The sequence below is a fragment of the Stegodyphus dumicola genome, chromosome 11 (genome assembly GCF_044657685.1).
Source record: "Stegodyphus dumicola isolate Sdum_Otavi_A_Nest chromosome 11, ASM4465768v1".
NCBI classification, from domain to species: Eukaryota; Metazoa; Arthropoda; class Arachnida; order Araneae; family Eresidae; genus Stegodyphus; species Stegodyphus dumicola.
The window spans coordinates 84,629,134-84,642,112 of NC_140778.1; the positions used below are offsets into that span (position 1 = coordinate 84,629,134).

Here is a 12,979-nt window from a genome sequence, read left to right on the forward strand (position 1 = left end):
CACGTCACTCACACACATATTGCTCCCCTTAAAGCGTGTCAATTCAGTACACCATTGTTCGAAAGCCTGGGAAAAAATCTTCGAACAAATGACTTCAAAAAATAAGCACATCGCACATGTAGCTTCGTAAAGAATAGGGTGCGCGTTATATGGCGAATATATCTTATAACGACTTGTATAATTAAGACACAATAACACGCCGAATAAATACTAATTCAGAAGTTAAACAACAAAAATCAGCGTTAATTTACAAAATTTTCACAGGACTAGTTTCGATGGTTATACCGAACCATCATCTTCAGCTGCAAAACCGCAAATTTTGTAAATTAACGCTGATTTTTGTTGTTTGACTTCTGAACGACTTGTATGTTTGGCATTCGTAAACTGAGCTTGGCGTTAGAAGACTGTTTAGTGAATAATCAGTAAATCTTTAAAGTACTACTGAGTAAGAGAAAGGATGTAAAGAACCCTTTATTTACTCAAGCCTAATAGCAAGAATAGCTGAAAGCCACAGAAAATCAAAAACAGCAACGTGGCCTTCAGGGAGGCAGAAGACGCTCTGATTTCACGTTCCAAAACTTTCCCTTTAAATGCTAACTTCTTTTGACTTTATTTGTATACACGAGTGCTAGTCGATTTGCATTCTGGCAAGAAATTGTGAATTGAAAGCAAGAGCGGTAGGAAAATCGCTTAAACACAAAACAACTGTTATGTAAATAAAATAAAATCCCCACAGCCTAAAAATTTTAAAAAAAAAGGTAGTTTGAAATTGTAGTTGCGCGCTTTACGCCGGAATATATAGTAAGTCAAATTCAGGAAAAATGTGATTATTAGCTTACTGGTAGTGAAATTATAGGGAAATTGTTGCCTGCTTGCTATTTGACCTAACTTCGAAATCTTGTATATAATTTCTTCTCCTTCCTTAAATATTTTACTAATTTGCGTCGTTTGAAAATGGTTTAAATTGAAATAACAGAAAGAATCAAATTTACACAGACTCGATTAGTTAAATCTGTAACGCTCTGCATAATTTTCCTGCTAAGTTAACGGTGGTGGCGGCATCTGTCGATAAGAATTGGAACTGTAGTTTAAGTTGGGAAGTATCGAATGGTGGACATTTCGGTTCCGGTTCAGACAGTGGCATAAATGTCACAGATGAATAGTCATAAGCATAAAATACGGGAGTTCCGTTCACACCTACGAGACAGGGTCTAACCAGTAACCAATTAGAGAAGCTAAATTTACGCATGCGTGAAAATGTCTAAAGCTTTCTCTCTCAATGGGTTTCTCATCTTCGCTCTAATTCGTCAACTCTTATACAAAATCGCCATAGAGTTGAAAGCTTCAAGCTTTATGCCAAAGCCCCTAAACCAGTTTTTGTGACGTAAGTTAACCAGCAACGAAGCTCGCCTTAAACCGGTTATGACATTTATACCACCGTGTGAATGAAGCCTTGGCCCCGTTCAGACGTGGTATAAATGTCACAGAGGCATAGTCATAAGGCATAAAATGCGGGAGTTCCGTTCATATCTGCGAGACAGGATCTAAGCAGTACTCAATTAGAGGAACTACATTTGTGCATGCGTAGATGTGTCAACAGCTTTCCCGCTGAATAAGTTTCGCGCGTTCGCTCTGATTGGTCGACTCTTATACCCAGTCGGCATAGGGTCGAAAATTTCAAACTTTATGCCAAAATCCCTAAACCAGTTTTTGTGACGCAGCAAGGTCTGGTTACATGGTTACATAGCAACGAAGCTCGTCTTAAACCAGTTATGACATTTATACCTTCGTTTAAACATAGCCTTAGATGGCCTATAAATGCACGTTCCAAGTCTGAGCACTGGATTTCTCCAATGTCTTTTCTTCGATCGGATGGGATTGCTACAAATTTAAAATCTGACATGTTTATAGTTGATATTTATATTATTCGTTCTATATTCTATGACACTGAAATTTTAATCTTCTTCCAACAGGAGGTTTTAGCAAAAAGTGGATGCACGCCAGAGTTCCTGTCAGCGCTTTGACCGATTTCCGGGTGTGGTTCGACAGTGTTCGCCCCTATACGTACACCAATGCTGTCTGCTTGGATGACGTTTCGTTCATGAAATGTGCTCCACCACCTACCGTAGACTTAGAGAAAGAAGTTTGTGCCAAGGAATACTTTTCTTGTACCAATGCAAAGTGTGTTGAAGAGAACTTGCGTTGTGACTTCAGTGACGACTGTGGCGATTTCAGCGATGAAAAGGATTTTGTGTGTCAGGCGTACCCTGCCCGTTGTAACTTCGATGGTGCCCCGTGCGCACACTGGCACCTGGAGCAAGATGGTTATGCTGCCTGGGGTATAGAAACCCCCAAGACCTCACTTTTTGCCAACTCACCTTCCACCGACCACACTACGAAAAGTGCTGCAGGTATGAACATATATTTTGTTAACAACATTGTTCTTCAATTACCATGGCATGTTAAATAGACCTTTTAAGTGTCTCTATGATATGTATTTTGCAGTCCAGGGTACTTTCGAATGCATGTAAGTCAACACTTTTTATTGTTTCTAGCAAAGAAACTGTTAAAAAAGTAACTCTTAGCAGCAATAATTATTAGTAGTTTTTTGTTTTGTTTATTATGTTCTTATTCATACTTTTAGTGTTACCTCTTAACATGTTTCTGCTTACATTGATCTGAAAAAGAGTACTTGTATTTTGTACACTTCGTTATGAACTGTCTGCAGTTTTATATAAAATTTAGATACTTGTTGTTGCTGTTGCTGTTGTGACTTAACTCGCACGTCTGACAGTAACATCAGAACTGTTACAGTGCAAGATTGCGCCTGTCGTTGGCAAGAGCCTTGAGTGCCATATAGTACGATATTGCACCGTTCCGCCCCCAGTTTTTAAGGAGAGGACACCGGGGGGGGACGGCTCGCATAGTTCTCCACCCCTCTTCCCCTAGAGGACTTTCATTTCGTCGCATTTGAAAGTGACCCCGTGCCGCACACACACACCATGCATTTACAAATATCCATGCCTTTTCAGGAATTCAAACCGGGCCCTTCGGTATTACAGTCAGGCTTCGGCAAATGCTGGTTCACACTTAAATGTTTAATTACTACATTTCCACTATTAGTGTCTGAAAATACACTCTTTTGCAATAAAATCTAAGCACCATGAAGGAAGTGGGTGTTATTGATGAAATTGAATATGTGTATAGGTCATACACAGATAATAAAATGATTAAAAATATCAAGGTCATAGTATTTGTTCACGGCTCACAATCACCCATTGAGTGTTCAAATTAGCAGTTGGTCGAATTGCCGCTGACGGCAATGCATGCTTGAATTCGTCGAGGCAAGGAGTGTTAGAGGTTCCTAATGTCATCATGCGACACATTATGCCAGACATTCATCAGTTGTCGCTTCAGATCTACGAGATTTTGTGGTGCCCGAAACTGGCAGTCTATCATGCCCCAGACATGCTCGATTGGTGAAAGGTCTGGTGACTTTGCTGGCTAAGGAAGAGTATCAACCGCACGGAGACAGTCCAGAGATATGCGAGCGGTATGTGGTCTGGCATTATATTGTTGGAAAAGGGCCCCAGGATGTCGTGCCATGAAGGGTAATGCAACCGGCCTCGGTATCAACATATCGTTGAGCTGTTAAAGATGTACGGAGGACTAAAGATGGTGTATGGCGTATTTTAATTATGGCAAAGCACACTAGGGCTATCTGCCTAAGGAAGGGATGCCTTCGTGGAGGACTTTCTAAGGGAAACTGGCTCGTATACACGTTACACATCGGGAAAACCACGAAAACGCTTATGCAGCCAGCCCGTTCGCGGGATTTGAACCTCGGACCGAACTACCAGTGTTCAGCAACTTTAACGCTCGGCCGCTGGTGGGCGGACTAAAGATGACCTGCTATCATAAGAAATAGCGCCCCACGCCATCACACCAGGGCGTATGGCTGTATGCCTTTGTAAAACAAAGGCTGATTGGAACCGTTGGCCCCGTCCTCTCCAGACACGAACAAGGTGGTCATCTACTTGAAGAGTGACGCGGGATTCATCGCTGAACACTGTACGATGCCAGTCTGATTGCAACCATGATGATCGGCTGCAACACCACTCCAGACGCCTCCGCCGATGTTGTGGAGTCAAAAACAAATGTCTTAAATGTCCTCTGTGAGCGTAACTCCGCCTCAAACAAGCGCCTTGAGATGGTGAACCACGGGAAATATAGACGTGGCTGTAGTGCGTTGAAGAGTCGACAATGATACCTTTGGGGCGATTCGGGCCTGGCGAACAATCGTCCTCTCTTGCCTCGCATTTGTGCTCCTTGGCCTTTCAGAGCCTTCATTTCGTCAGCAGTTTCTTTCTAGCAACCATTGCTGCCAACATCTTTGAACAGCAGTGTCTATACGCTGCAGGTGGCGACCTATTGCTCGGTATGACGACCCAGCTTGACGCAACCCTACAATGCGACCACGTTCGAAGTCGTTTAGTTGTCTGTAAGGTCTTCGATATCGTCGTAACGGCATCTTTAGTTGCTTCTTTACGGAATTAAAATGGCAGCAACAAAAAAGGATAAATTTTTCACATCTGTTACTGGTTTTATACTTTTCGAATTGCGCACTAGAAATGCACGCTATGATCCTAATTCCAATTCATTTGCCTTGAAACTTTGAACATTTGCATGTTCAATCAAGATGTTTTGGCAAACCAAATTTCGTCGTGATTGCAAAATTCCTTCTTGGTGCTTCAATTTTTTTCAAAAGAGTGTAATTTTACTAGAACTATTTTGTTTTAGTTTTTGAGAAAATTTTTAAAAAGCAGCTGTGTCGCACTCTAATTGGCAAATGGCATGATGAGGATTATGCTAAATTACAAAAAGCTAAAGAAACTAAACTTCAAGAATTTTACTTTTCTAGCATTCAATTTCGTAATTTATATCCTTTTGTTTTCTCAAATTCAGCAAAGTGAATACATATATATATCTTATGTAAATTAATGTTAATTTGTTGTTTGCCTTTTATACGGACCGTGGTGCAGAACCATATCTTCCATGCAATTGCAAAACCAGTTGCAGATCTTTCATGTACCGGAGATGTGAGACTGGCATTATGGTCCGGGGTCGTAATTTCAGACAGCTTCTTTAATGATGATCGTTGTCTGTTTGTATTCGTATTTGTTGGTTTCTACTGTACTAACAAACCTTTTCTTTTTGTGTCGTCACTACTGCGCCAAGAAAGCGTTTCCAACCAGCATTGCTATGTGATTTTCTATCGTCTAGGTGTGATCTGTCTCAGTTGAAAGTTTGTAACCGATTTGCTGAAACACCCTGTATATGCGATCATATTAATGGAAATATTAATTTCTAGTTACAATTGATTTTGCTTTATTATCTGAATATTCCTTCTATACTTTTTTTAATATATTTAGGCAAATTCCTGACAGTTGGGTCTGGATACGTAAATCGCGACAAGAAACCGTTTCCAACCAGCATTGCTATGTGATTTTCTATCGTCTAGGTGTGATCTGTCTCAGTTGAAAGTTTGTAACCGATTTGCTGAAACACCCTGTATATGCGATCATATTAATGGAAATATTAATTTCTAGTTACAATTTATTTTGCTTTATTATCTGAATATTCCTTCTATACTTTTTTTAATATATTTAGGCAAATTCCTGACAGTTGGGTCTGGATACGTAAATCGCGACAAGAAACCCAAAATAAGATCTGATACAATAGATGGTATCTCCAAGGGGTGCAAGGTACGTGAATATCCTGTGTGTCATACATTTTTTTAATGTTTCTCTACAATATTTTAAGGTTTAGTGAATATATAATGTATTTTAATAAAAAGCAATATGATTTCTTAGCGGGAAGTATACTTTTACCGGAGTTTAGTTTCAAAGTACACTGACGGAAAGAAAATCCCAACACCATGAAGAATTTGTGTTAGATAATGGAAATTTCGTAGGCGTATTTATACGTCTAAAAGATGACGTCTATTAAAATTTCGCCCCAGACGCATAAGTGTGGCTCTAGTAGCGCCACTATGAACAGTTTTGCTTTAAATACGCATTGTAAAGTTCGTGAGCTTTATTTTTGGGGGGATTTGACATAGTCATTAGTCAAAAAAGTTGACAAAGTTGACATTAGTCAAAAATGCCTTTCAGAAGACAAAGCGATTATCAACAGCTCAGTGTGTTTGAACGACGTCGTGTAATTGGACTATGAGAAGGATTTTCTTTCCGCGATACTGTAGAAAGACTTCGCAGTAAAGTATTCATTGTGCATGACTGTTGGCAGCCGTGGTCAAGGGAAGGTGCTGGCTTAAGAAGAACGGGTCCGGGTGGCCACGTGGCACTACTGAAAGGGAAGACCGCGGTGTTCGGCCTATGGCTGTGGCGCATCGCACTGCATCTGCAACAGAAATTCCAGCAGCAGGTTGGCACCACAGTGACAGTAACTAATCGGTTACTTGAACAACTGCTTCGAGCCAGCAGCTGTAGCGTGCATTCCATTGATTACAAACCAATCAGTTGTGTCAAGCTAGAGCTCATTGGAGGACGGAGCGGAGATTGGTTGTGTTTTCTGATGAAACCCGGTTCTGCCTTGAGGTGCCAGTGATGACCGTGTGCTGGTTAGGAAGAGGCCATGTAAGAGCCTGCAGCCTAGACACACTAGATCTACACCTGGAGTTATGGTCTGGTCAGCAATTGCGCATGACAGCAGGAGCAGTCTCTCCGTTATCTCGCGCACCCTGACTACAAATTTGTCAGTCAGTCTGGTAATTTAACCTGTTCTCCTGCCATTCATGAGCAGCATTCAAGGGGCTTTTTCCAACAAGTTAACGCTCGCTCTTATATTGCTGTTGTAACCCAACATACTCTAGAGAGTGTCGACATGTTACCTTGGTCTGCTAGATCACCAAATCTTTAGCCAATCCCGCACGCATGGGATATCATTGGACGACAAGTCCAGCGTCATTCACAACCAGAATTAACAGTCCCTGTATTGACCAACCAAGTGCAACAGGCAATCCACAACATGACATCCGGCACTTGTATGTCACAATGCATGCATGTTTGCATTCAAAATTTTGAAGGTTACACCGGTGATTAATGTAACACCATTTGACACTTAGTAGTAGTTCTTAGTAGGAGTAGTTCTTCTCGCGCTTGCATTAACCTGCGATCATGAAAATTTAATCAATCAAATTTGTTACCTATAGAAATGTATTGCCGAAATCTCATTATTCTACAGTATTTTTTCCCTTTCTGTTGGGATTTTTTCCCTGTCAATGTATTTTACAAATTTATCATCAATAATATATTATTATTTATATCACTTTCCTTTGAAAAAATTCTTGAAGGCAAATTTTGATCATAATTATGATTTTAATCATTTAGTAGTAATTTTCTCTTAAACAGTTTTAGAACTTACACTTTGAACAATTAATTTCACGATATTAAAAGTAAAAGTTAATGCAACTTTTGCTACATCGAGCAGTTCTCACAGCTTCTAATTCAATAGTAGAAGCATTTTCCCCATATTAAAGTTATTGCATTGTGCGTTTCTGCACTAAATCTGGTCGCGGGAAATCTTACTGAATTTGCAGTCTGTATAATGAGAAAACTCGGAGTAACCATAAAGAAAAGCAATTAAGTGCTAGTCTACAATGTAAACAAGTGCTTAATGTACGGCATTGCGAGTATCTTTAATTAATTTCATTAACGCTTTTATTAAAGTATGTAGTATTAATGCTTAAAAATTGGAAGTCAGATGTATTGTAAATCATAACAACAGATTTTAAATATAAAAAATAATTAGATAAACCTAATTATATAAACAAATATTAACAGGTGTTCTTCTTTCAGTTCTCCGGGTACTCCTGGTCCTTTCATTTTTCGAGTTGCAACCTCATTATTATTGAGTTATTATAACTCATTATCACTGAGTATCTGAGTCAGAAACAATGCCCGCATGTCCATTCTAACTCAGCATTATTGCCATCTATATGATAGCCTTGAACATAATTGTGTCGCATTGCACTCAAAAAAGTATCATACTCAAAACTGTCAAACATTCTCAAGGATTATCTGATATGCTTGTTTTAAAATTCATTTTTTTTCTGTCGCTTTTACTTAAAATAACGTGAAACGCCCGTAACAGCCCCTTTTACTAGATAGGGCACGTGCAATAACATACTCCTCACCTTTTCCTTATAAGGTTTCGTTTAAGTTCTTTAACCAGTTATGTTTCCTACCAGAATGTACATTTGTAGCTCACGTGATATTCAAATGAGGTAGAAAGCAAAGAGTATTTAAAGGAATGTTTTAGAGGGAATGATCAAAGAACGTCTATGTTCTTTGATTACATGAATGAATTTAATTACATGAATATGTATTGATGAACAATACATATTCTTTGGTAGAATGGGACTTCTGCAAGACCGCGCTGGGATGCACAAGCAGCCAATGAACATGCTCTTTTCATGCACACTCCCCATTGGCGCGCTGGTGTCCGCCGATAACATCGCGGCAAAAACATCGCAGTCGAAAACGTCGCGGAGAAAACAACGCAAGGCGAAAACGTCGGGCTACAAAACATCGTGGGAGAAAACATCGCAAAGAGAAAACATCGCAGTTCTAAAACGTCGTGGTACAAAACACCGTCGTCGAAAATAAAGCGGTTCAAAAACTTCGCAGTTTAAAAACATCGTCGTCGAAAATATCGTGGTAAAAAATAAAGTATCTACAAATGATCGCATGACGATAACATCGCAGACATGCTTTTTTCAGATTTTAATAATTGTAAATGGATATTCCCATAATGATTTGTGAGCGCAAGATGTAAAGAAGGATAATTTTGACTTTCACATTTTTTTATTAACTAATAAATTTTTGTTGAAAAAGAAAGAAGGAAACTTCTTCTTTTGTTGAAAAGAAAAGAAGGAAAAGAAAGAAGGAAACATAGAAAATTAAGTACAACTTATAGATTATACGTTTCATGAAAAATTACCAGTAAAAACTTTATAAAAAATTATTTATTAATGGCCTTTTTTAGTTAACTGTGTCGATTTAAAATTCTATTAAGTGCTATAAGTTGCATTAATTTTCTATGCTTAAGTTTCCTTCGTGTTTTCTCAGCAAAATTTTATTACTTAATAAAAAATATGAAAGTAAAAATTATCTTTCTTTCCATCTTGCGCTCACATACCATTATGGGAATATCCATTTACAGTTATTAAAGCACGTCTGCGAAAAGCATGTCTGAAAAATGCATGTCTGCGATGTTATCCTCATGCGATGATTTGTAGATACTTTATTTTTTACCACGATATTTTCGACGACGATTTTTTTAAACTGCGAAGTTTTTGAACCGCTTTATTTTCGACGACGATGTTTTGTACCACGATGTTTTCTCTTTGCGATGTTTTCTCCCACGATGTTTTGGCCTTGCGTTGTCTTCTCCGCGACGTTTTCGTTCGCGATGTTTTCGGCTGTAACCGGCGCGCTGGATCACGTGGCATAGTTGCCTGCACACTCCGTGAATGGACTTTTCAAACTGCTCAATCAATCTCCTGGTAACGAACGGTTAGCACTGCTCTCTTCAAGCACCTTATCTCGGTCCTCGCGGATCGTCACATTTTCGTGAGTAAAGCGCCGTTAAAAATTGATATTGGTAGAATCAGAGCGTATTCTGTCTACTGAAAACCACACTGCTAATTTGATGTCCTTGCGGGTAGTGTTCTGCGGCATTGCGTTATTCTAGACATTAGGCTTGTTAGGTCGACCTTAGGTCAGAGACAGTTTCTGCATTATTCTAATTTTGCAGCCGTTAGCCTAATTTATTTTTTCTCAGTTTTAGTTAATCCATTACTCTTGAGTTAAGCTGTAGTTGTTGGCTTCTGTAAGCACTAGGGGTGCCATCTGTTTTTCGTCTTTTAATATAATTTGCAATCAAGGTTTTTAGGCAAGAACTATCATAGCTAATAAAGAAGCCCTATAAATGCTGCATTTACAAGGCTTTCTACAATAACTAATTAAGATTAATATATTGAAATAATATTGCACAAAATATAATTATCATTAAAAGATGCTTTGTAAATTTTGTTAACGTGAGTGAATTTTTCCCTGCTATTTACTTAAATTCGCTTTAGCTATATGACAAAAATCAATAAATAGTTTTCAACTATTTATTGACGTATAACGTATTACGTATTTTAAAACGTCTTTAAGCATTGTTGAATAATTTAATCATTTAATATCATCAGGATTTCTGTAGTAATTATTCATATAAATGAATGAAATGTATTCTTAAAAGAGAAATGAAATTCATGCACAAACATATGACAAATTCAAAATCTTTAAGTAATCCGATAGTTCAAAAGGGAAGTTTTATACAGCTTGTTATTTCCCCTTTATAACAGACTTAAATTACATGATGCATGAGAAAAACGGAAAATATATTTTTTCCTTTTAATATATTTCTAAATTAAATATAGGCGTTTTTAGTTAAATACATTCAACTATTTATTGCAGCGAAGCTGTTAGAACTATCTGCCTCTAAGGAAACACTTGTAGAATCAGTTGCTCTGTGTTCATATTGTGCACGGAAAGAAATTGACAAATACCTCATATATTAACTAATTCAATAGCAAGCAGTTATTTCTGCTTGCCAATATTCAGCTGTTTTGTCATTCAGCTCATGGTATGCTACTCTTAGTAGAATAGGAGTATTGAAATTTAAATAAATTATGATAAAGAGCTTTAGTACTTATTGCTTAAGCACAATGTAAATTTTTCCCTGTGAAAGAATTTAATTAAGTTAAAATCAGAGTAAACTATAAACATTTTTGTAGTTCACTTACGTTAATAACACACGCATTTCCAAAAAATAAGCATTTAAGACACAATAACACGCCGAATAAATACTAATTCAGAAGTCAAACAACAAAAATCAATTTGTAAATATAACGCTGATTTTTGTTGTTTGACTTCTGAATTAATATAAGCATTTATAAAGGAGAATAAATTTGAAAGTAAGTTTTGAGTATTATAAAGCAATATTTTAGACGCAATTATATTTGAATCATATCAATATACCTATTCTTGAAACAAAGCCCCTTAAATAAACAAGAGACATTTTTAAAGACTTTTATTTGACTCAAATAAAGGGGTTTTTTACGCCTTTTCCTTGTCTCTGTGATACTTACGAGACGTAGAGATAATTCGCTTTTAGGCTTAAGAGTTCTCGTACATCTGTCGTACTAGTACATTTGTCTTACAGATTGTCGTTTGTACTTATCATACAAATTTGATGTTACCAAAGAAGACGAGACTCTATAACTTCAAAAAAGCAGGTAAAATTGCTAACACAGTAAAAATACAAAATCTTTTTGACAAGGCGAGTAAAATTAAACTGAGTGATAATCTAACTTTGCTTTATAACTTCTTAAAGGTTACTATAATAGACTATTCATAATATGTTAAGACAAATAATAATATTTTAGTAAGATTTTTAAATAAAACTGTACAATCTTGTTTAACAGGTACGCTTCTGGTACAATAATATATTCGCGAATAACCCCTTGCGATTATACAAGAGATTAAATTACAATTCGGATGGTATGGAATTCTTGATAGAATTTGCAGATGACGTCACTAATTTCTGGCACCGAGCTGAGCATGAAATTGGCAATTTGGATTCACAAGACTATCAGGTGAGTCAAACACATAATAATTTGAATTGTATTCACCAGTATTTATATATGTCAACCTTTTGTATTACAACTTTATTTATTATTTATTATTTGTGTTTGTGACTATAACACTTATTTGAAGATAATAATTTGAATTGTATTCACCAGTATTTATATATGTCAACCTTTTGTATTACAACTTTATTTATTATTTATTATTTGTGTTTGTGATTATAACACTTATTTGAAGATAATAATTTGAATTGTATTCACCAGTATTTATATATGTCAACCTTTTGTATTACAACTTTATTTATTATTTATTATTTGTGTTTGTGATTATAACACTTATTTGAAGATAATAATTTGAATTGTATTCACCAGTATTTATATATGTCAACCTTTTGTATTTACATACATTTATAACACTTATTTGAAGCTAATACAAATATTTTTGTTTTTAAATTTACGAATGTAGATTTTATTTATTAAATTACGAATATGCATTTTATTACACGTATTTTAAATTTACGAATTATGATACCATTTGTTTGGATAGAAAAAATAACTTAATAATCTTACTAATTACAAAATATATGAAAAGGTGCATTATAATAAAAAAATCACTAGCTTCTGCTGGTTTAATAAAAGGGCGTTAGCCCAAATGGACTATTATTCTCGAAATGGGATTTTGCGTGGTCCACTATAAATGACGAATTACTTTTCACATTGTTGCTACCAAATACTGTCGCTCTGTATTTGCCTTTGAAGAAATTAAATAATAAAGAATCTGCATCTATGTACATATGTTTCTCCATTGTACAAAAACGACAGTAATTAGGCAAATAAATTTTGAATAATATTGTCCTCCACCCTAACATGTGTATCTGGAAAGCCAAATTTTGAACTTCGGAATTTATATTTCATATTTTGTAAAACTTTAAGGAATCTTTGGTTTAACAAACTCAACGATTTGAAAGCGTGCAATAAACGGAATGCAATAGTATTCTCTTCCAGCGCGCGAGACAGTCTGTCGGAAATTTTAAAGATATAATGTTTTTAAATATTTTCTGATATCGTTGTTGAACTGAAGTTTATCTGCCGTAAGTTTGAAGAACGTCATATCTAATAAATAAAGCTAACACAAAAAACGTTAATAATAAAAATATGTAAAAATAAGTTTTGTAAGCTATCTTACTCAGAAAACTCATTACTGATATGATGAACTGAGAAAAGACTGAAAAAAGCTAACAAAATAATGTAGCTTTCAGATTT

The 12,979-nt window shown here is 36.4% G+C and overlaps 1 protein-coding gene across 2 annotated transcripts in view; it reads left to right on the forward strand.

Moving 5' to 3' along the window:
• Positions 1 to 12,979, forward strand: part of LOC118199377 (MAM and LDL-receptor class A domain-containing protein 1-like) — a 344,431-nt gene that overhangs the window by 284,442 nt on the left and 47,010 nt on the right. Inside the window, exons 69-71 of one of the 2 annotated variants that reach the window (XM_085826943.1) lie at positions 1,974 to 2,411; positions 5,671 to 5,765; positions 11,555 to 11,725. In XM_085826943.1, coding sequence (XP_085683069.1) covers positions 1,974 to 2,411; positions 5,671 to 5,765; positions 11,555 to 11,725 — 704 coding nt within the window. Of the gene's footprint in view, positions 1 to 1,973; positions 2,412 to 5,432; positions 5,581 to 5,670; positions 5,766 to 11,554; positions 11,726 to 12,979 lie in introns of those variants that run through there. The other variant, XM_085826944.1, reaches the window with a different exon arrangement.